At 47.4% G+C, this 22,348-nt stretch overlaps 1 protein-coding gene across 1 annotated transcript in view; it reads right to left on the bottom strand.

The window, feature by feature from the left end:
* The window catches only part of CFAP20 (cilia and flagella associated protein 20), a 343,468-nt gene that overhangs the window by 243,822 nt on the left and 77,298 nt on the right, over positions 1-22,348 (bottom strand). Inside the window, exon 2 of the mRNA XM_069215996.1 lies at positions 20,327-20,406. Coding sequence (XP_069072097.1) covers positions 20,327-20,406 — 80 coding nt within the window. The remainder of the gene's footprint in view (positions 1-20,326; positions 20,407-22,348) is intronic.

Genomic DNA, 22,348 nt, shown 5'->3' with positions numbered 1-22,348 from the left:
CATTGAGAGTTGGAGAAGGTCGGAGTACCACACCCTCCTTGGCCAATCCGGAGCTATTAAGATTACTAGAGCCCGGTCTTGGCGAATCTTCCTCAATACTCGAGGAATCAAGGGTATGGGAGGAAACGCGTAAAGCAACTGGCCGCACCAGGTCATTTGAAACGCGTCCCCCAACGCTTCCTGCATCGGATACTGAAGGCTGCAGAACAACGGACAATGCGCGTTCTCTCGAGTGGCGAACAGATCTACCCGAGGAAACCCCCACTTCTGGAAGATTAAACGGACTTGATCTGGATGGAGACGCCACTCGTGGTCTGCCGAGAAGTGGCGACTGAGACTGTCCGCACGCACGTTCAAAACTCCGGCCAGATGGTTTGCTATCAAGCAAATCCGATGGTCCTTTGCCCAGGACCATAGTCGAAGAGCTTCTCTGCAGAGAAGGTACGACCCCACTCCTCCCTGCTTGTTTATGTACCACATCGTGGTAGTATTGTCCGTTAGGACCTGTACCGACTGACCACGAAGGGAAGGGAGGAAGGCCTTGAGAGCCAGACGTACAGCCCGTAACTCTAACAGATTGATGTGAAAAATCTGTTCCTCTGGAGACCAAAGACCTTTGATCTCCAGATCCCCCAGATGAGCTCCCCACCCTAGAGTGGAAGCATCCGTTATGACTGTGGCCACTGGTGGCGACTGCTGGAACGGCTTTCCTTGTGAAAGATTGTTGCTTGCAATCCACCACTTCAAATCCACAGCAGCATCTCTGGAGATCTTGACAGTACCCTCTAGATCCCCTCTGTGTTGAGACCACTGCCTTCGGAGGCACCACTGAAGAGCCCTCATGTGCCAGCGAGCATGCGTGACCAACAGAATGCAGGAGGCAAAAAGACCGAGCAGACGAAGGACCTTGAGGACTGGAACTACCGCTCCATTTCGAAACATTGGAACCAAATCCTGAATATCTTGAATCCGCTGAGGCGGAGGAAAGGCCCGACCCAATGTTGTATCCAGTACTGCCCCTATGAACAGGAGGCGCTGAGAGGGCTCTAGGTGAGATTTGGGCTCGTTCACCGAAAAGCCCAGGTCGAACAACAACTGGGTTGTTGACTGCAGATGACGCAACACAAGCTCCGGGGACTTGGCTTTGATCAACCAATCGTCCAAGTAAGGGAATACTGCTATCCCCTTCCTTCTGAGCTCTGCCGCAACCACCGACATCACCTTCGTGAAGACTCGAGGTGCTGAAGTAAGACCAAACGGAAGGACCGCAAACTGGTAGTGTTGCGATCCCACCACAAACCGGAGATACTTCCTGTGTGACTTGAGTATCGGGATATGAAAGTAAGCATCCTGCAAGTCGACAGACACCATCCAGTCTTCCATGTTCAACGCCAAAAGCACCTGTGCTAGGGTCAGCATCTTGAACTTTTCCTGCTTGAGGAACCAATTCAAGATCCTCAGGTCCAGAATTGGTCTCAAACGACCATCCTTCTTGGGAATCAGGAAATACCTTGAGTAAACTCCTTGACCCCTTTCCTGCTCCGGGACCAACTCCACCGCGCCCTTTAAAAGGAGGACTTCTACCTCCTGTTCTAGCAACAGGAGGTGTTCTTGTGAACAATACGAAGGGCGGGGCGGGATGAGGGGCGGAAACTCCCGAAAGGGAAGGGTGTAGCCTTTTCCCACAACACTGAGAACCCAAGTGTCCGACGTAACAGTCTCCCATTTGGTGAGAAAATGCTGTAATCTTCCCCCTACAGGAGAGGAGTGAGTGGGAAATGGTGGAAGCCTAAGGATGCTTCCCCTGCTGCACCCCGCCAGAGGATGAGGAAGAGGCAGAGTGCTGCTGAGAGGCTCCCCTGGTGCGGACCCTACCCCTCCCCCTAAAAGATCTATAGGGATGGGAAGAGGCAGGTTGCTGATATCTTCCCCGAAAGGAAGAGGAGGAAGAGCCACGCCCAAATCCACGAAACCTCCTGAAGAATCTGGAAGAGGCCGTGGAAGAAGGAGCTTGGAGTCCCAACGACTTAGCCGTGGCCCTGCTCTCCTTAAAACGTTCCAAGGCCGAATCAGCCTTAGCCCCAAACAGTTTGTCCCCATCAAACGGGAGATCCAACAATGTGGACTGTACATCTGCCGAAAAGCCCGAGTTACGGAGCCAGGCCTGTCTCCTTTCCACCACAGTTGTGCCCATTGCTCTGGCTACCGAGTCGGTGGTATCCAGTCCCGTCTGGATAATTTGGGTTGCAGCAGCCTGGGCATCAGAGACAAGATCCAAAAGACCCTGGGGAAGCTCTGTAAACGAAGAGGAGATGTCATCCATCAGAGCATGAATATACCTCCCCAGGATACAGGTTGCATTGGTGGCTTTTAACGCCAGACTGCAGGACGAAAAAATCTTCTTCGACTGCGCCTCTAGCTTTTTTGAATCTCTGTCCCCAGGCACCGTCGGAAAAGAACCAGGCGCTGACTTGGACGAACAGGAGGCCTGCACTACCAAGCTCTCCGGCGTAGGGTGCCTAGATAGGAAACCAGGATCAGTTGGAGCCGTCCGATACCTCCTGGCCACGGCTCTGTGAACTGCTGGGGAAGATGCCGGCCTCTTCCACACCTCTAAAACCGGATCAAGCAGAGCGTCATTAAAAGGTAACAGAGGCTCCGCCGCGGCTGAGGCCGGATGCAACACCTCTGTCAAAAGGTTTTGTTTCGCCTCCACCACCGGCAAAGGCAGGTCCAAAAAACTAGCTGCCCTCCGTACCACTGTATGAAAGGAAGCAGCTTCCTCAGTATATTCCCCCGGGGACGAAAGGTCCCACTCAGGGGAAGTGTCCAGCCCACTGGCCGACTCCAGTCCACGCAGCCCATCACCCGAGTCCTCTAGCTCTCCTTCCTCTAGGGCTCGTTGGTACTCCTGCTCTTCTAGTACCCGGAGAGCACGCCTCCTTGAATGCAGTCGTTGCTCAATCCGCGGAGTCGACAATGCCTCCGCCGAAGTCGGAGATCGGCGCCGATCTTCCGAAGCCACCGACGCCGCATCCGGCGCCACAGGTAACTTCGGCGCCGACTGAAGAGCAGTTGAAACGGATGGACCCACCGGAGTCACAGGCCGAAATCTCGACGTCGACGGGATGGAAATCCCTGGGGCCAATCTCTCCGAAGCCACCGGAGCGGCCACCGGCGCCGACACTGGCGCCGAGCCCACGTTCCCAAACGGGAGAAAGGGCATAAAGGGTGCCGGCCGAAGAGGCGCAGGATCACCCAAAGAAAAGGCCAAAGGCCCAGCCGGAGCACCCCCTGGAGCCATCTGTTGGAAGATCGCATACATCGCATTCAAGAATGCGGAACTATCGGCTCCAGGGGTGGGAAAAGCCGGATACTGGGGTGCCTGTCTCGGAGGCGACCCCGACGCCGGCCTCGGCGTCTGCGCTGGAGAAAACACTTGAGGCTCCAATACCTCAATCACCGATGCCTGTCCAGGCGAAGTTGGAGACGCCGGAGAGGGCAACGGCGTCGAAGGATGCGGCGTCACCGTGGGGCTGACCTCCCATGTCCTTCGGCGCCGATCCGGAGACCTGGAACGAGCCTCCCTTGAATGACGCCGAGATTCTCTACGGCGCCGGGAGTCTCGATGACGCCGATGTCTTGGAGAAGACTTCTTGTGATGCTTCTCCTTTGACTTGGCCATAAACAGCTTCGCCTCACGTTCTTTAAGGGCCTTCGGATTCATGTGCTGACATGAATCACAAGTCGAGACGTCGTGGTCGGAGCTCAAACACCAAAGGCAATCGGAATGAGGATCCGTCACCGACATCTTGCCTCCACACTCACGACAAGGCTTAAATCCAGACTTTCTCTGCGACATTATTTCCACAGAGAAAGAGTACGCAGCAAGATATACACTGTAACCGCAAGAGTAACAGTTGCTCCCTCGAAGATAACCGTTTCGAATGCACGGAAAAAAGGGAACTGACGTCCGCACGTCGTCGAGGACCTCTTATTGCCTGTATGACGTCAGACGGCGTCGCGTGGGCGACAGTGACGTCCTCGTCGACGTGCAGAGACTAGTAAGAAGATTTCCGTCGAATGCTGGCGCCATGGGAGTATTCATGAGGTGAGGAATCCACAGGTAGTTGTATCCATCAGAAATTAACGCAATATCACAGAAAACAAACACAACAATTGAAGAACATATGATACAAAAAAACTCTCTTGTCTGGCATTGAATGACATCTCAAGATCCCCTTCGGTGAATCTGAAGCATTTTATGAAAATTGAGATTACATGCACGTGGATAGAAACCCACATAACTGCCCTTAGAAAGAGGCAAGATGTTTGCCAACACAGGTCTTACAAATACATGCAATGTGGCCCAGAAGAACGAGTTACTTACCTTCGGTAACGACTTTTCTGGTGGATACATTAGCTACCTGTGGATTCCTCACCTCATGAATACTCCCATGGCGCCAGCATTCGACGGAAATCTTCTTACTAGTCTCTGCACGTCGACGAGGACGTCACTGTCTCGCACGCGACGCCGTCTGACGTCATACAGGCAATAAGAGGTCCTCGACGACGTGCGGACGTCAGTACCAATCATTTTTTACGTGCATGAGAACAACCAGGCAATGCAATGAAAGAACAAAGCAACATCCATTATATTGTAAAAATACACCACATTGTATGAATAACTGTAAATCTTTTTATGTACATATATATATATATATATATATATAAAACTCTCTCTTTTAAAATATATACACACACCAAGTATATACATAAAGATATATACACATGTACCTATATATATATAAAAATATATTATATATATACATCTATTGCACCCTCAAAGACCAAGAGGAGCGCACTCAAGGATTACTTGGCAAGACCATAAAGGCAACGGGGAGGCGGGTGGGACCGTGAGGAATCCACAGGTAGCTAATGTATCCACCAGAAAAGTCGTTACCGAAGGTAAGTAACTCGTTCTTCTGATGGATACAACTACCTGTGGATTCCTCACCTCATGAATAGAGTCCCAAAGCAGTACCACGCCCGGCGGTGGGTGCCTAAATGGTCAAACCAAGAAATCCTGCAGCACTGACCGTGCAAAATGGCTGTCCCTTCTAACCTCAGAATCTAAACAGTAATGTTTTGCAAAAGTGTGAAGGGACGACCAAGTTGCGGCCTTGCAGATGTCGACCACAGGAACACCTCTGGCTAAGGCCGAAGTGGCCGACTTAGCTCTGGTGGAATGAGCTCTAATGCCCTCAGGAGGATCCTTCTTTGCCAAAGAGTAACACATTTTAATGCAAAGAACAACCCACCTGGATAGTGTTCTCTTGTGGACTGCCTTTCCTCTCCTCTTGCCCACGTATCCAATAAACAGCTGATCCTCCAGCCTGAAATCCTTTGTTCTATCGATAAAGAAGCTCAACGCTCTCTTTGGGTCCAGACGGTGCAGTCTTTCTTCCTCTTTGGAAGGATGAGGCGGAGGATAGAACGTGGACAAAGTAATTGCCTGAGCCAAATGGAAGGGTGAAACAACCTTCGGGAGGAAAGCAGCCTTGGTCCTCAACACCACCTTATCCCCATAAAAAGTTGTATAAGGGGGTTTTACTGATAAGGCCTGCAACTCACTCACTCTCCTTGCTGATGTTATAGCTATCAGGAAGACTGTTTTTAAAACCAAATACCTCAAGGGGCAAGAATGCATAGGTTCAAAAGGGGACCCCATAAGGAAAGTCAGGACTAAGGACAAATCCCATTGCGGCATAACGAATGGCTTTGGAGGATATTGATTTAGAAGACCTTTCAAGAATCTGATAACAATAGGGGATTTAAATAAAGATGGTTGGTCTGGAAGACATATGAAGGCTGACAAGGCCGATAAATAACCTTTAATGGTAGCCACTGCACAACCTTTCTGCGCCAGAGATAGAGCAAAAGACAAAATGTCCGATAGATGAGCATGTAAAGGATCAATCTGCCTCTCTCCACACCACGCAACAAATTTAGACCACCTATTAGCGTAGATAGATTTAGTGGAGTGTCGCCTGGCCGCTAATATAACATCCACTACCTCAGGCGGGAGAGAGAAGGAACTCAGGTTGCCCCGTTCAATCTCCAGGCATGTAGGTGCAGACTCTGGAGGTTGGGGTGTAGAACCTGCCCCTGCGACTGCGAGAGGAGGTCTGCCCTGAAAGGGAGACGGAGCGGCGGGCACGTTGAGAGTTGGAGAAGGTCGGAGTACCACACCCTCCTTGGCCAATCCGGAGCTATTAAGATTACTAGAGCCCGGTCTTGGCGAATCTTCCTCAATACTCGAGGAATCAAGGGTATGGGAGGAAACGCGTAAAGCAACTGGCCGCACCAGGTCATTTGAAACGCGTCCCCCAACGCTTCCTGCATCGGATACTGAAGGCTGCAGAACAACGGACAATGCGCGTTCTCTCGAGTGGCGAACAGATCTACCCGAGGAAACCCCCACTTCTGGAAGATTAAACGGACTTGATCTGGATGGAGACGCCACTCGTGGTCTGCCGAGAAGTGGCGACTGAGACTGTCCGCACGCACGTTCAAGACTCCGGCCAGATGGTTTGCTATCAAGCAAATCCGATGGTCCTTTGCCCAGGACCATAGTCGAAGAGCTTCTCTGCAGAGAAGGTACGACCCCACTCCTCCCTGCTTGTTTATGTACCACATCGTGGTAGTATTGTCCGTTAGGACCTGTACCGACTGACCACGAAGGGAAGGGAGGAAGGCCTTGAGAGCCAGACGTACAGCCCGTAACTCTAACAGATTGATGTGAAAAATCTGTTCCTCTGGAGACCAAAGACCTTTGATCTCCAGATCCCCCAGATGAGCTCCCCACCCTAGAGTGGAAGCATCCGTTATGACTGTGGCCACTGGTGGCGACTGCTGGAACGGCTTTCCTTGTGAAAGATTGTTGCTTGCAATCCACCACTTCAAATCCCCAGCAGCATCTCTGGAGATCTTGACAGTACCCTCTAGATCCCCTCTGTGTTGAGACCACTGCCTTCGGAGGCACCACTGAAGAGCCCTCATGTGCCAGCGAGCATGCGTGACCAACAGAATGCAGGAGGCAAAAAGACCGAGCAGACGAAGGACCTTGAGGACTGGAACTACCGCTCCATTTCGAAACATTGGAACCAAATCCTGAATATCTTGAATCCGCTGAGGCGGAGGAAAGGCCCGACCCAATGTCGTATCCAGTACTGCCCCTATGAACAGGAGGCGCTGAGAGGGCTCCAGGTGAGATTTGGGCTCGTTCACCGAAAAGCCCAGGTCGAACAACAACTGGGTTGTTGACTGCAGATGACGCAACACAAGCTCCGGGGACTTGGCTTTGATCAACCAATCGTCCAAGTAAGGGAATACTGCTATCCCCTTCCTTCTGAGCTCTGCCGCAACCACCGACATCACCTTCGTGAAGACTCGAGGTGCTGAAGTAAGACCAAACGGAAGGACCGCAAACTGGTAGTGTTGCGATCCCACCACAAACCGGAGATACTTCCTGTGTGACTTGAGTATCGGGATATGAAAGTAAGCATCCTGCAAGTCGACAGACACCATCCAGTCTTCCATGTTCAACGCCAAAAGCACCTGTGCTAGGGTCAGCATCTTGAACTTTTCCTGCTTGAGGAACCAATTCAAGATCCTCAGGTCCAGAATTGGCCTCAAACGACCATCCTTCTTGGGAATCAGGAAATACCTTGAGTAAACTCCTTGACCCCTTTCCTGCTCCGGGACCAACTCCACCGCGCCCTTTAAAAGGAGGACTTCTACCTCCTGTTCTAGCAACAGGAGGTGTTCTTGTGAACAATACGAAGGGCGGGGCGGGATGAGGGGCGGAAACTCCCGAAAGGGAAGGGTGTAGCCTTTTCCCACAACACTGAGAACCCAAGTGTCCGACGTAACAGTCTCCCATTTGGTGAGAAAATGCTGTAATCTTCCCCCTACAGGAGAGGAGTGAGTGGGAAATGGTGGAAGCCTAAGGATGCTTCCCCTGCTGCACCCCGCCAGAGGATGAGGAAGAGGCAGAGTGCTGCTGAGAGGCTCCCCTGGTGCGGACCCTACCCCTCCCCCTAAAAGATCTATAGGGATGGGAAGAGGCAGGTTGCTGATATCTTCCCCGAAAGGAAGAGGAGGAAGAGCCACGCCCAAATCCACGAAACCTCCTGAAGAATCTGGAAGAGGCCGTGGAAGAAGGAGCTTGGAGTCCCAACGACTTAGCCGTGGCCCTGCTCTCCTTAAAACGTTCCAAGGCCGAATCAGCCTTAGCCCCAAACAGTTTGTCCCCATCAAACGGGAGATCCAACAATGTGGACTGTACATCTGCCGAAAAGCCCGAGTTACGGAGCCAGGCCTGTCTCCTTTCCACCACAGTTGTGCCCATTGCTCTGGCTACCGAGTCGGTGGTATCCAGTCCCGTCTGGATAATTTGGGTCGCAGCAGCCTGGGCATCAGAGACAAGATCCAAAAGACCCTGGGGAAGCTCTGTAAACGAAGAGGAGATGTCATCCATCAGAGCATGAATATACCTCCCCAGGATACAGGTCGCATTAGTGGCTTTTAACGCCAGACTGCAGGACGAAAAAATCTTCTTCGACTGCGCCTCTAGCTTTTTTGAGTCTCTGTCCCCAGGCACCGTCGGGAAAGAACCAGGCGCTGACTTGGACGAACAGGAGGCCTGCACAACCAAGCTCTCCGGCGTAGGGTGCCTAGATAGGAAACCAGGATCAGTTGGAGCCGTCCAATACCTCCTGGCCACGGCTCTGTGAACTGCTGGGGAAGATGCCGGCTTCTTCCACACCTCTAAAACCGGATCCAGCAGAGCGTCATTAAAAGGTAATAGAGGCTCCGCCGCGGCTGAGGCCGGATGCAACACCTCTGTCAAAAGGTTTTGTTTCGCCTCCACCACCGGCAAAGGCAGGTCCAAAAAACTAGCTGCCTTCCGTACCACTGTATGAAAGGAAGCAGCTTCCTCGGTATATTCCCCCGGGGACGAAAGGTCCCACTCAGGGGAAGTGTCCAGCCCACTGGCCGACTCCAGTCCACGCAGCCCATCACCCGAGTCCTCTAGCTCTCCTTCCTCTAGGGCTCGTTGGTACTCCTGCTCCTCTAGTACCCGGAGAGCACGCCTCCTTGAACGCAGTCGTTGCTCAATCCGCGGAGTCGACAACACCTCCGCTGAAGTCGGAGATCGGCGCCGATCTTCCGAAGCCACCGATGCCGCATCCGGCGCCACAGGTAACTTCGGCGCCGACTGAAGAGCAGATGAAACGGATGGACCCACCGGAGTCACAGGCCGAAATCTCGACGTCGACGGGATGGAAATACCTGGGGCCAATCCCTCCGAAGCCATCGGAGCGGCCACCGGCGCTGACACTGGCGCCGAGCCCACGTTCCCAAACGGGAGAAAGGGCATAAAGGGTGCCGGCCGAAGAGGCGCAGGATCATCCAAAGAAAAGGCCAAAGGCCCAGCCGGAGCACCCCCTGGAGCCATCTGTTGGAAGATGGCATACATCGCATTCAAGAATGCGGAACTATCGGCTCCAGGGGTGGGAAAAGCCGGATACTGGGGTGCCTGACTCGGAGGCGACCCCGACGCCGGCCTCGGCGTCTGCGCCGGAGAAAACACCTGAGGCTCCAATACCTCAATCACCGACGCCTGTCCAGGCGAAGTTGGAGACGTCGGAGAGAGCAACGGCGTCGAAGGATGCGGCGTCACCGTGGGGCTGACCTCCCACGTCCTCCGGCGCCGATCCGGAGACCTGGAACGAGCCTCCCTTGAATGACGCCGAGATTCTCTACGGCGCCGGGATTCTCGATGACGCCGATGTCTTGGAGAAGACTTTTTCTTGTGATGCTTCTCCTTTGACTTGGCCATAAACAGCTTCGCCTCGCGTTCTTTAATGGCCTTCGGATTCATGTGCTGACACGAATCACAAGTCGAGACGTCGTGGTCGGAGCTCAAACACCAAAGGCAATCGGAATGAGGATCCGTCACCGACATCTTGCCTCCACACTCACGACAAGGCTTAAATCCAGACTTTCTCTGCGACATTATTTCCACAGAGAAAGAGTACGCAGCAAGATATACACTGTAACCGCAAGAGTAACAGTTGCTCCCTCGAAGATAACCGTTTCGAATGCACGGAAAAAAGGGAACTGACGTCCGCACGTCGTCGAGGACCTCTTATTGCCTGTATGACGTCAGACGGCGTCGCGTGCGAGACAGTGACGTCCTCGTCGACGTGCAGAGACTAGTAAGAAGATTTCCGTCGAATGCTGGCGCCATGGGAGTATTCATGAGGTGAGGAATCCACAGGTAGTTGTATCCATCAGAACTGTCCTTAACAAAAATCTTTATGTACCCACGGGTAACTGATCACTAGCCTTAGCACATGATGACATCACAAAGAGATAAGCGAATTGAAGGCTGGCCTTTGGTAACATGCTAGCTACAGGATCATTAAACAATTGACCATGTCACAGTGATGACAGGCAACTACTTCAAGGAGAACCTGGGTGCAGTAGACTTGAAAACAGCCATATGGGAACTATATAAACTGTCCTGTGAGTACAAGTCATGTCCAAAGCTGCAGGAAAAAGAAGAGCCGGGTAACAAAAAATTAAACTCCTAGAGGGTGAAGTGACTGATCTCTAATTGGATAACATGGAGAGCAAAAACCCATGTGCTAAACAAAGATTCTCTGCAAAGAGGGTGGAATACTACAGTAGCGGATAATAACCCTACAGCTCAACTGCTTGGCTCCTAAAGGAGGTCATGTGATGGCTAAGTTGCTGGTACAGATCAATTAGAGACATGCCAAAGAGTAGGTGGGTACCAAGCATATTGACACCGACTGGAAAGCAAGTGCTTGTAGATTAGATGAGGGCGTTTAGGGAATCTGCAGATTACAACCAATTGTTCAATAGCTCACAGCTGAGGCGAAATAGGAGTGAAATGGAAAATGTTTGAAAGGAAACTTCCTCTTTAGAGCCTAAGAACTCAGATTGACTTGCTGGAAGCAGTTATGGAAGGTCAAGGAAATAACTATGGTCATAACAAAACACAACCATAACAGACACCCAGCCAAATGGCCTGCCAGCTGACTTGATTAGTGGAGTTTCTGACTATACAGTGAGCAATAATAAGATTGGAAATCTTGACATCAAAGGCCCACAAATCAAAAATTCTCATAATTAACCTCGATTTTAATATATTCGGCCAAGCAAAATTAGAAGGCATGGCACAACTAGTTGATATACTGGATGGAGCAGTCTGCGATCACATCGGCTTAAACGAACAAGTTACTTACCTTCGGTAATGCCTTTTCGGGTGGATACACTAGCTACCTGTGGATTCCTCACTCACTGAATTTTCCCCCATGCGCCAGCATCCGACGGAAATTTTCTCCTAGCTTCAACACGTCGACAAGGACGTCACAATTGCCCGACTCCCACGCGACGCCGTATGACGTCATACAGGCAATAAGAGGTCCTCGCCAGCGTGGTGACGTCAGTTATCAACATTTTTTACGTACCTTTGAGGCGAACAGGTAAATATCAACAAAACATATCTGATACGAACACATCAAATAAAATCTTATACCATAATATTTAATTAAATTAAATAGAAAAACATTCGTATAAATATGCATATATATAAAAATATATACATATAAAACAATATACCAATATACAATAATAAATATTTATACATAAATAGATATATATGTATATATAACACATGCATGTATAACATCTGCATCAGTATAAACATATCAATAACCTACAGGTGCTCACCCAAGGAAATCTTGGTAAGACCAGACAGGCAACGGGGAGGCGGGTGGGACAGTGAGGAATCCACAGGTAGCTAGTGTATCCACCAGAAAAGGCGTTACCGAAGGTAAGTAACTTGTTCTTCTGATGGATACAACTACCTGTGGATTCCTCACTCATTGAATAGAGTCCCAAAGCAGTACCGCACTCAGTGGAGGGTGCCTGAATGGTCAGACCAAGAAATCCTGCAGCACCGACCGTGCAAAATGGCCATCCCTCCTCACCTCCGAATCCAAGCAATAATGCTTCGCAAAAGTGTGGTGGGATGTCCAAGTTGCGGCCTTGCAGATGTCAACCACAGGAACACCTCTAGCCAGGGCCGAAGAGGCCGACTTAGCTCTGGTGGAATGAGCTCTTATTCCAACAGGGGTTTCCTTCTTTGCCAGAGAGTAACACATCTTAATGCAAAGAAGGACCCACCTGGAGAGTGTTCTCTTGTGGACTGCCTTTCCTTTCCTCTTTCCCACGTACCCGATGAAGAGCTGATCTTCCAATCTGAACTCCCTCGTCTTGTCTACGGAGAAGCTCAGTGCTCTTCTCGGGTCCAGACGATGCAGTCTTTCTTCCTCTTCCGAAGGATGAGGTGGACGATAAAAAGAGGAGAGTGTAATAGACTGACCCATATGGAAGGGTGAAACAACCTTCGGCAAGAAAGCAGCCTTGGTCCTCAACACCACCCTATCCCCATAAAAGGATGTGTACGGGGGCTTAACAGAAAGAGCCTGTAGCTCACTCACCCTTCTAGCCGAAGTAATGGCAACAAGGAAAACAGTTTTTAGAACCAACAGCCTTAAGGGGCAAGAATGCATCGGCTCAAACGGTGAGCCCATAAGAAATGTTAAAACTAGGTTCAAATCCCACTGAGGCATAATGAAAGGAGTGGGAGGATATCTATTAGTCAGGCCCTTTATGAACCTCAAAACTACTGGGGATTTAAATAAAGAGGGTTAGTCGGGCAGACACAAAAACGCTGAAAGAGCCGAAAAGTAGCCCTTAACTGTCGCAACTGCACAACCCCTCTGTGCCAAGGATAACGCAAAAGACAAAATGTCCGATAAGTGGGCACGTAAAGGATCAATTTGCTTCTCTCCACACCAATTCACAAATTTAGCCCACCTGCTAGCGTAGATAGATTTGGTGGAGTGTCGCCTGGCCGATAAAATAACATCCACCACCTCGGGTGGGAGAGAAAAGGAACTCAAGTTGCCCCGTTCAATCTCCAGGCATGAAGGTGCAGGCTCTGGAGGTGGGGGTGTAAAACCTGCCCCTGCGATTGTGAGAGGAGGTCTGCCCTGTGAGGGAGACAGAGCGGGGGGCACAGTGAGAGTTGGAGAAGATCTGAATACCACACCCTTCTTGGCCAGCTATTAAGATGACTTGGGCCAGGTCTTGGCGAATCTTCCTCAGAACCCGAGGAATCAAGGGTATGGGGGAAACGCATAAAGCAACTGGCCGTACCAGGACATCTGAAACACGTCCCCCAACGTTCCTTGCACCGGATACTGGAGGCTGCAGAACAACGGACAGTGCGCGTTCTCCCGAGTGGCAAACAGATCTACCTGAGGGAATCCCCACATCTGGAAGATGTACAGGGTTAGATCTGGATGAAGACGCCACTCGTGATCGGTCGAGATGTGCCGACTGAGACTGTCTGCACACACGTTCAAGACTCCGGCCAGATGGTTTGCTACCAAGCAAATCCGATGGTCCCTTGCCCAGGACCATAGCCGAAGGGCTTCTCTGCAGAGAAGGTACGACCCTACTCCTCCCTGCTTGTTGATGTACCACATCGCGGTAGTGTTGTCCGTCAGGACCTGGACTGACTGACCGCGAAGGGAAGGGAGGAAGGCCTTGAGAGCCAGACGTATCGCCCGCAATTCCAACAGATCTATGTGAAACATCTGTTCCACTGGAGACCAATGACCTTTGACCTCCAGGTCCCCCAGATGAGCTCCCCACCCTAGAGTGGAAGCATCCATTATCACTGTGGCCACTGGAGGAGGCAGCGAGAACGGCCTTCCTTGGGAAAGGTTGCCATCCGCAGCCCACCATCGAAGATCCGCTGCAGCGTCTCTGGAAATCTTTACCAATCCCTCGAGATCCCCTTTGTGTTGAGACCACTGCCTTCGGAGGCACCACTGAAGAGCCCTCATGTGCCAGCGTGCATGAGTGACCAACAGAATGCAAGAAGAGAACAGACCGAGCAGACGAAGGACCTTGAGGACTGGAATGACCGCTCCACTTTGAAACATTGGAACAACGCCTGAATGTCCTGAATCCGCTGGGGCGGAGGAAAGGCACAATTCAATGTTGTGTCCAGTACCGCCCCTATGAACAGGAGACGTTGAGAGGGCTCCAGGTGAGATTTGGGCACGTTCACCGAAAAGCCCAGATCGAACAACAACTGGGTTGTCGACTGCAGATGACTCAGCACAAGCTCCGGAGACTTGGCCTTGATCAACCAATCGTCTAGGTAAGGGAATATCGCCATCCTCTTCCTCCTGAGCCTAATTTCAACTTGGTCGGATTTATTATTGTAAAATTATTTCTTTTTCAGTTTTTTCAGTACAGCCTGCACGAAAGCATATGGTTAGTCAAAGAAAAACCTTAGTTAACTTAGTTAAGGTTCAGTTTTGGTTGTGTTCAAAGTAGCTAGAACACATTGCCATACAAAAAAGTAGTTGTTTGATAAGCAGTATCCACGACACAAGCCTAAAACAAAGTTTTAAAAAGCTCTAGTTAATGCAGCTTCAAAAGCATTATATCCCATCCCATGATATGAAATATGGGCCTATAAATGACATAATTCACTGCATCGCATCACCATGGACAGCACTGATGAGAACATTTAAGCTGATTTGGAGACTAGAAGCTAGTGCAGAGCCTGGCAAATGTTCAAGCATTGTGGCCAGAGTCTATTGGGCATTGAGATTCACCATCCCAGAGGCCTCTAGGGAAATGTGTGCAGTGCACAAGACCTTCTTGAGGCTTTGCGCCCATAGCTAATTGTTGTGTACAATGCTAGGGCACAGTGGACTGAGCATAGAACTTGCTGGACATATCAGATGAAAAAGCCAAGCATACCTTGGGACAGGAAATGTGGATGGCAATGTCTGCACCAAGGGACCTTTATGCAGGGATCTTCAGTGCATGGCAGGACCAAAGTTTAGGTTTTGGCTTCTGCATCCATTCACTGTCGAGATACAACTGCTTCAAAATCAGATCATGCAGCTATGGTCTTAAAGGCACTTCAGAAGTAGTCTTTGTCCACAATAGACCTCCTTCCGAGCAGCGAATGATCACTGACAAATCTCTCAGGACAATGCCTTTTGGCAAATACCCTAGGTTCTGCTGAGAGGACTGTGTGCTGCAGTGTCCTTGAGTGGGTTTGGTGATGTCATTGACAATACCAATGGTGATGTGATGTCACTAATATCATATGGAGTGCATGCCATAATGGGATTTAAGTTTGCTTAGCTACCATAACTGCCATCTTTGAATTGTTCTTTTAACTTAACCTTAAGTAAGGATGCTGTTTAGAGAACCGAAAGGGGTTTTAAATGATATACCATTTTCTCTCAACCACAGATGGTAAAGTGTGCGATCTGGTGACACTACCATGTCTGACAGTGGGCTATATATCTTGTCAAAAATCTTGAAGTTTGAGAGGGAACAACAGCACTGCTTTCCATGACAGCTGCATAAATGTACCTTTCTACATTTAAAATTTGGCATTGGGATACTGGGAGAGTTGATCACAACACAACATAGAGCGCCGAACAAGGCTAGCTAGATCTCCAAATCTGGAAACATAAATAAAGGATATGATGATTTCCACACAGGCATGCAAGCATATCAAAACAAATTCTAGCAATATTAGAAGTAAACTTGTACAGTTTAGTTATTTAAATAGTACACAGAGTAACATCAGTCCCAATGTGTAAGATGGATGCAGACAAGGCTGACCAATAGCCAAGAGGTGGATGTAAGGAATAACAAGGAGCCACGTAGTAAAGCACCGCACAGTGGTTACAATAAAAGGAGAATTATTGAAGCAACAGAGAAATGAGCAGCTTGAAGTAAGAGTATATGCTCCTAAACTAGAGGCATCCGCCCTCTAGCCAGAACAACAGCTTTAGGAACCAGTGACCGTACATGAGGATGTTGTTTGTGCTATTGTACCATGTCTGTGCTGGCCTCTGGGTAGTCTAGTAGCATGTACTGTACTCTCCAGGTACTTTGGGCTTTGAGCTTCTACATACTGTTGAACTGCCTTAAGAAGGTCTAGCTTACTAAAGTGAAACATGTTGTTGTGACTGGTCTCTTCAAACCCACTATTTTAATTGGATTTTGAAAATTTGTGACCATTTAAAAAAAAAAAAATCCACCTGATCCATTAGGAATCTGAAAGTGAACAGACACGTTTTTACCTACCTGAAAAGGTGACTTTTTATTTCAAATTATCTAACAAACTGGTAAGGACAGGAACATTCAAAGAAGCCACAAGCACCTGTGCCACTAATCTCTTACTCCAATTATTCTGAGGCAGTTTTAGCCACCTTACCATCAATACACCCTTTCATGTTTTACTATTTCGTAAACAGTTCAGCAGATAGGGGTATAACTGCTCTGCTAAAAGCTTTTAGTTTGTGGCCACCCTTATCAACACTTTGATAAACACTTAATATACTGAAGTTATTCTGAACAGTAGCAACTTCAGTTAAAAATGCTACCAAACACATCTCCTGTGAACTAGCATAAAAGCAATATTAAAATAGGCATCTCACAAGGTTGAGAAAGAATACCTATTTCTCTCACTGCAGACTTGGCAAGATCTGTGCCACATATATAGCATTTCCATGTTTATTTAATAATTAATTGTTGAGGTTTAAAATCTGACATAGATTCCAAACTTGTTTTTAATGTATTGCTGCAAACCTGGCCTCTTCACTAGGGTGATCACTTTTGGTATTCTTGCCTAAGACGGAAATTCAAGTAATCTCATCTAATGTGGTCACGATACAGCACAAATAATATTAGTAGCTCGGGGTGATTTTTATTGATCATTAAGTAGTACTTATAACTGAAAAGTTGGAGGGCTCTGCCCTCTGAGATTTAACATCTATTGATCTTCAGTGAGAAATTGTTCCTGAACATTTTCTAATGTTGGGTTTTCTGATACATGTACATTAGGAGGAAAACTATTGCAAGAGAGACTGCAGGTGTATCTTACTTTCCTGCAATCTACCAGACCTGCAGGTCCATAGCTCGTCTTTCCAATGTCCCCAAAAAATCCTGTCAACAACATTCACTGGTTTCTTGTATTCTAAAGGTGCATCAAAGCTCTCCTCTTGGCATACTACAAAGCTGAGTCACCATCGTTTGGAATGAAGTCTTGGTGAGCACTTTCTGTCTTACCCTGAAAGGCGTTCAATACTCTTGCCTTTACTCATAGGGCTGACTTCTACCAATGCTTTACCTATTCTGTAAAGTATTAAACATAGGTAGGTACTGTTGAGCCAAGACAAAGTCTTATCAATAGCTGATAAGCCCACAGATCTAGCAGCTTGTTCAGAATCCGTTACCTTCTCCAAGGTATGAGCTGGTGTGTCTGCAAAATATTTTTCACTTCCAGAAGGTATACCTGGTGAAAAGCATGAAGCTTGAATGAGAATATCTTTTTACAGCTACCCAAGTGTCATACATCTGGTTACTTAGGGGGGCAATTACCATTCAGAAGATTCTGGACATCTGCAATTATATTGGTGACCTAAGGGTGAATGTCCTGTCGATCCTACTACATACCTGACTCATCTATACATTCTAAATATGACATATGTATATTACTGGAGGAAGACTGCACCTTTCCCTGGTATTAGCTGCATAGTATGGGGTATGAATAAATCTGCCACAGGATGACCCAACAAGTAGTTCAGATCACCTACCAGTTCTCTATACTTTTTCAATGATGCAGAGTTAGGTGGGGAAGATGTTGGCTTCTCATAAAAAATATCGCCTCTGGGGAATCCACAAATGTAGCAATTGGAAAAAAGGTGTTCTCTTTGATCCTTATGAAATATGTCCATCACACTTAGGTTACAAGTTTACCTCTTAAATGAACTACAAATCGAAACATCAAATCCCTGTTGAAGGACTCTTCAAAAGAGCAACATAGGGAGAATGGATGAGGGGAAGCTAACCTTAGTAGCTGTTCTTCAGCTGAGCTCCAGATACGGTTCCACCGACAGGTTCGAGGCTCTATTGAAAAGCCATGTGAAACCTCTGTCCAAGGGCCATAAAGTTAATGAAAAATTCTAAACTAGATCGAACCCTCTGTTTTGAAGAAGCAAGTAATGGACTAGGACCACATTTAGATTCTAACATTTGAATTACTTGAATTGGAGTATAACAAACTGGAGAAGTCCTATGTAATGACAGGCCTATCCATTTTGAGATGATATGGTGCACTTGACTATGGATCTGATAGATATGCAGGAGGGCATGGTGGAAATACTATGCCTTTGATTGTACCACAACCGCAAGAAGAAGTTTATGGCACCTCTGGATCTAGTGGAGTACATACAATGAGGGGTGGGGCAGAAAAGAGGCTGCATAAGGCAACCAATATCTAGCCTTCATGCCCTCCAACTGACACAGGTGGCACCAGTGCTGTGTGATGGATATGGAGCCTCGTGCAATCTAATGGCAGAAGATGGTGATCATGTATGCTTCAACTCTAACCAAATTATTTCTGGTGAAAGAGGAGGCGTTGTTGGAAAGGAAAAATTACCTATGAGTCACATAAGCTGACCAGGCAGTATGAGCTGCAGCTCCTAATCTAAAGGGAACTATAAAGACTTTCAATTGAATTCTTCCTTAAGTCTCTGAGTACTAAACTACCAAAGCATTAATACCATCATACTAATCTGAATCAAAGTTTAACCCCTTCCGTTACTTGCCAACAAGTTCCCACATCGTCTTCCTTGAATGCATTTAAATGTCGGTCTCTTTAAACAAAGCAGTTGTCACTTCCTTCTTAGGTGCTACTTCAATTGCTTTAGGAGCAACATCTGACATTTATTGTAAGAGAGGCTCATGACCTCATAAACTCCAAATGGAGCTACCATGCTCTCAGGAAAGGTCTGGTAATGCTGCCTAAGCCTATCCGCCAACCGAACTACACCTAACCAAGTGGAACTGCAAACCCCCTGGTGGTCAGAATCCCAGGTCTGTTCCGTTTCTCAGTCACTGGTTTGCAACATCAATGCCAATAGAACAAAAAGAATAAAAATACCATTCCTGAGAGAGGACCCCTTAAATCAGTGGCAATACTAGAATCACAGATTCAACAACCTTCATTCTCGTTCCTGCTTTTAAAGCACTCTCCTTAATACATTTGCAAAATTTCTCCAAAACATGCTCAAGTGCAGCATTAGGATCTTGATTGATGGTAATAACAGTCTTTCTCTTTTCACCAAAATGGCAATGTTTAGAAGATTTGTAGTGATGTTAAGATCTTAAATTACTTCATGTACCACTTGAAAAAGTGACTGTTTGGGGATATTGGGAACAAACTTGTTCATCACCCAAGAGGATGCCTTTGCCACATGGGCAAACGCCAGATACCCTGGTCTGAGCCATAATCTTTGGTATCACTCTGGCCTAGCTGGCCTTAGAGGTCATTTTGACTCAGACCTCCAAATACTACATATGATCATGGGTGACTCCAACCACAAGGCTTTTATCATTTTAGGAAAAAAGCACCAAACTGACACCAATTCAAATATTTGAACAACTTACATTACTGTGGAACCTTGGGTACAGCTGCACTACAGGCAGGGATACTGTGGTGTGGAAAGTGAAAAGAGGTTCCTGGGCGCAGTGGTTCATTTTTAACCTAAGGTGGCCATGTCAAATCTAGTTGGAGACACCCTTCAGGATAGCCATCATTCCCTGGCACAGTGAGAGCAAGAAAAAGTGTACTAGGGTTCTGGTAAGATGATTGCCTACTTCCAAGATTAATAATATACAGAGGCAATGGTTTCCATTAGATTACCCTCATTTCTCCAGATTCTATTAGATCACTTTACCAAATGTCTACTTATTGTGGTTCTTTCTATTGTTATTTTACTTTACTCACATGGAATGCAACCTCTGAAAACCGCTGAACGTTCTGACTGTACTTCTGTCCCTCTACACCATCTAACATAACCAGCTACTCTCCGTGCTTTATTGTGGCCTAACTATTTGTCAGGAGACCACATATCAGTACTGCATATGATCCTCTCTGCAAACACACTAAAATATTTACTCTGAAAAGAACTATCTGCTGGAAAATAAAAACAATGTTGTGCATTACCTTGTTTACTGCTGTTCAATTTAGCCTATGCTATAATTCAATACTGCATTTTATGTCTACCCTCATTCATCAAGCTACATCTCTGCACACTAGTTCTATTACCTCACATTGGTCCCTTCAATCTCAAGCACAAGTGACTGAATGTTGTTGTCAGTGATTCGTTTTATATGCCCATTTCGTACCTGTGAAGTGGAGAAAAGAAAGACAGTTACACAGATGGAGATTTGACACATGAATGACTGGTATGATACAATACACAAATATTGCCTCACTGGAGTTGACAACAGTTTATAAAATCTACACCTAATGAGACAATTTTTAGTAAACAATATTTAAGATACAATAGTTCTGTTAGATGCTATTTTTGGGAACAATATTCTGACATACAGCTTAAACCTTACAAGGTAGGTTTATATTTGCAATTTGTACCTTCAAATCCAGTTACATAGACGTATCATGAAAAGTAGTGGTTAGGGCAATGGAATAGATGCAATATATATTTTTGTCATGTGATACACTGCAAGGACTACAGTGACACTTAACCCATTTTGTCTGGAGATCTGGTAGCCCCAAGCAGTAGAATTCTCCCTTAAATGGGAACAAATTGAGAAACTGTCACCCTGTGTATACTGTTACCTGCAATGGTCCATCACATTGGCGAAAGCAGAGGCAACCAGTTCTGAGAATGTTTATGTTGCCTGCAGTAACACAATACTCAAGGCAGGTAATGCTACAAATAGGCACTGTGTGGTTTGGGTCATCAAGAACCAACTAGATCAGATTCTAGTCTTGAATGTGTACCCTTGCTTTCTGAATAGGATCTTCTTCTATGTTCAGGTATTCTCCATTTAAAAAGTAGCTATAGCTGTGTTGGAATACATTGGGCAAAGAGTAGCACATCTCCTTTGACCCTACTTTTGCATTGTTGATCTATTCAAGTAATTCACGAGCAGCATAACTGCTGAGGATATGCTGCAGAACTTGCACTGTGTGGCAAGCGCAAAGTTAGCAAATGCCACTAGCATTCTTGTGGACCAACCTTATTTGGGCTGATGAGCTTCTGCAGTTCTTTGGCACTCATCCTCTTCATGAGGTTAGAGTGAACAAAGGATACAGCGTCCCTCTTTCTCTTTCTTTCTGTATCATACTTCATATGTCAAGATCCATGGCGGGGTGGGGCCTCAGGCTCATCCCTTGCGCATGGGCCCAGGTGCACACAGCACTGCAGAACTATGTAACACCTGCAGTCCCTATATGATGTCCTGTCCCTCCTAATGCCACATCCCAGACCTGTCCAGTAGGAGGAAAAATATCTGCCTATGTCCAGGATCCAGGCACAGCACCCTTCTGGAACAAGCACTTACAAAGCAGTTTGGCTTTTGTACGCAGACAGACATGTACAATATCCAAGCACACAGTGACATAAATATGCAGAGAAACAGAGCCACAGGACACCCATACACATACACAGAAACTCATCCACATTCATACAAGCTAGCACACCACCAGACCTACATGCACCCACGATCACAGAACAACAGACATGGTGCTACCACAATACACAGACCAACAAATACACAGGTGTCTGTACACAGACATACAGAAAACCAAGCAGGGTGTATTCTCCCAAATTATCCCATACACACAGGTAAAACATACAGTCCTACGCAACATATGCAGTCAGACCTTAAACAGGCAGGCACAGATAAACATACAGGAGCCTTAGATACAGACTGATGGGTATCGAGCAAACATATGGATAGGTGGATAAAGCCATAATTGGCGTTGGGGGGAGTCAGAGTTCATATTCACTTAATATTTAACCTTCAGGCAACTCAAATCATAATTGAGCAGAATGCACCTATACATCCTTAACCTCTCCTCGCAAAAATCACTTCCACTGGGTGTTTGGCAGAGTCTAGTTCCAGTTCACCTGTCCTCTCAATCCTTGCCTTCTTTGGAATGAACACCCTTTTATAAACAATTTAGTACACTACGCATGCAGATTCAATCAATAGCATCATTTATATATCCATACATGTACAACCCTGCCTATCCGCTCTGTCTAGGATTATCATATGTCACAACTAGGCTTTCCAGATCACTCTTTGTACAATGCAAAGC

This window comes from Pleurodeles waltl, chromosome 12, assembly GCF_031143425.1.
Source record: "Pleurodeles waltl isolate 20211129_DDA chromosome 12, aPleWal1.hap1.20221129, whole genome shotgun sequence".
Classification (NCBI taxonomy): Eukaryota; Metazoa; Chordata; class Amphibia; order Caudata; family Salamandridae; genus Pleurodeles; species Pleurodeles waltl.
Note: the sequence above shows the minus strand (reverse complement) of the source record. Positions and strands in the feature narration are given on the sequence as shown.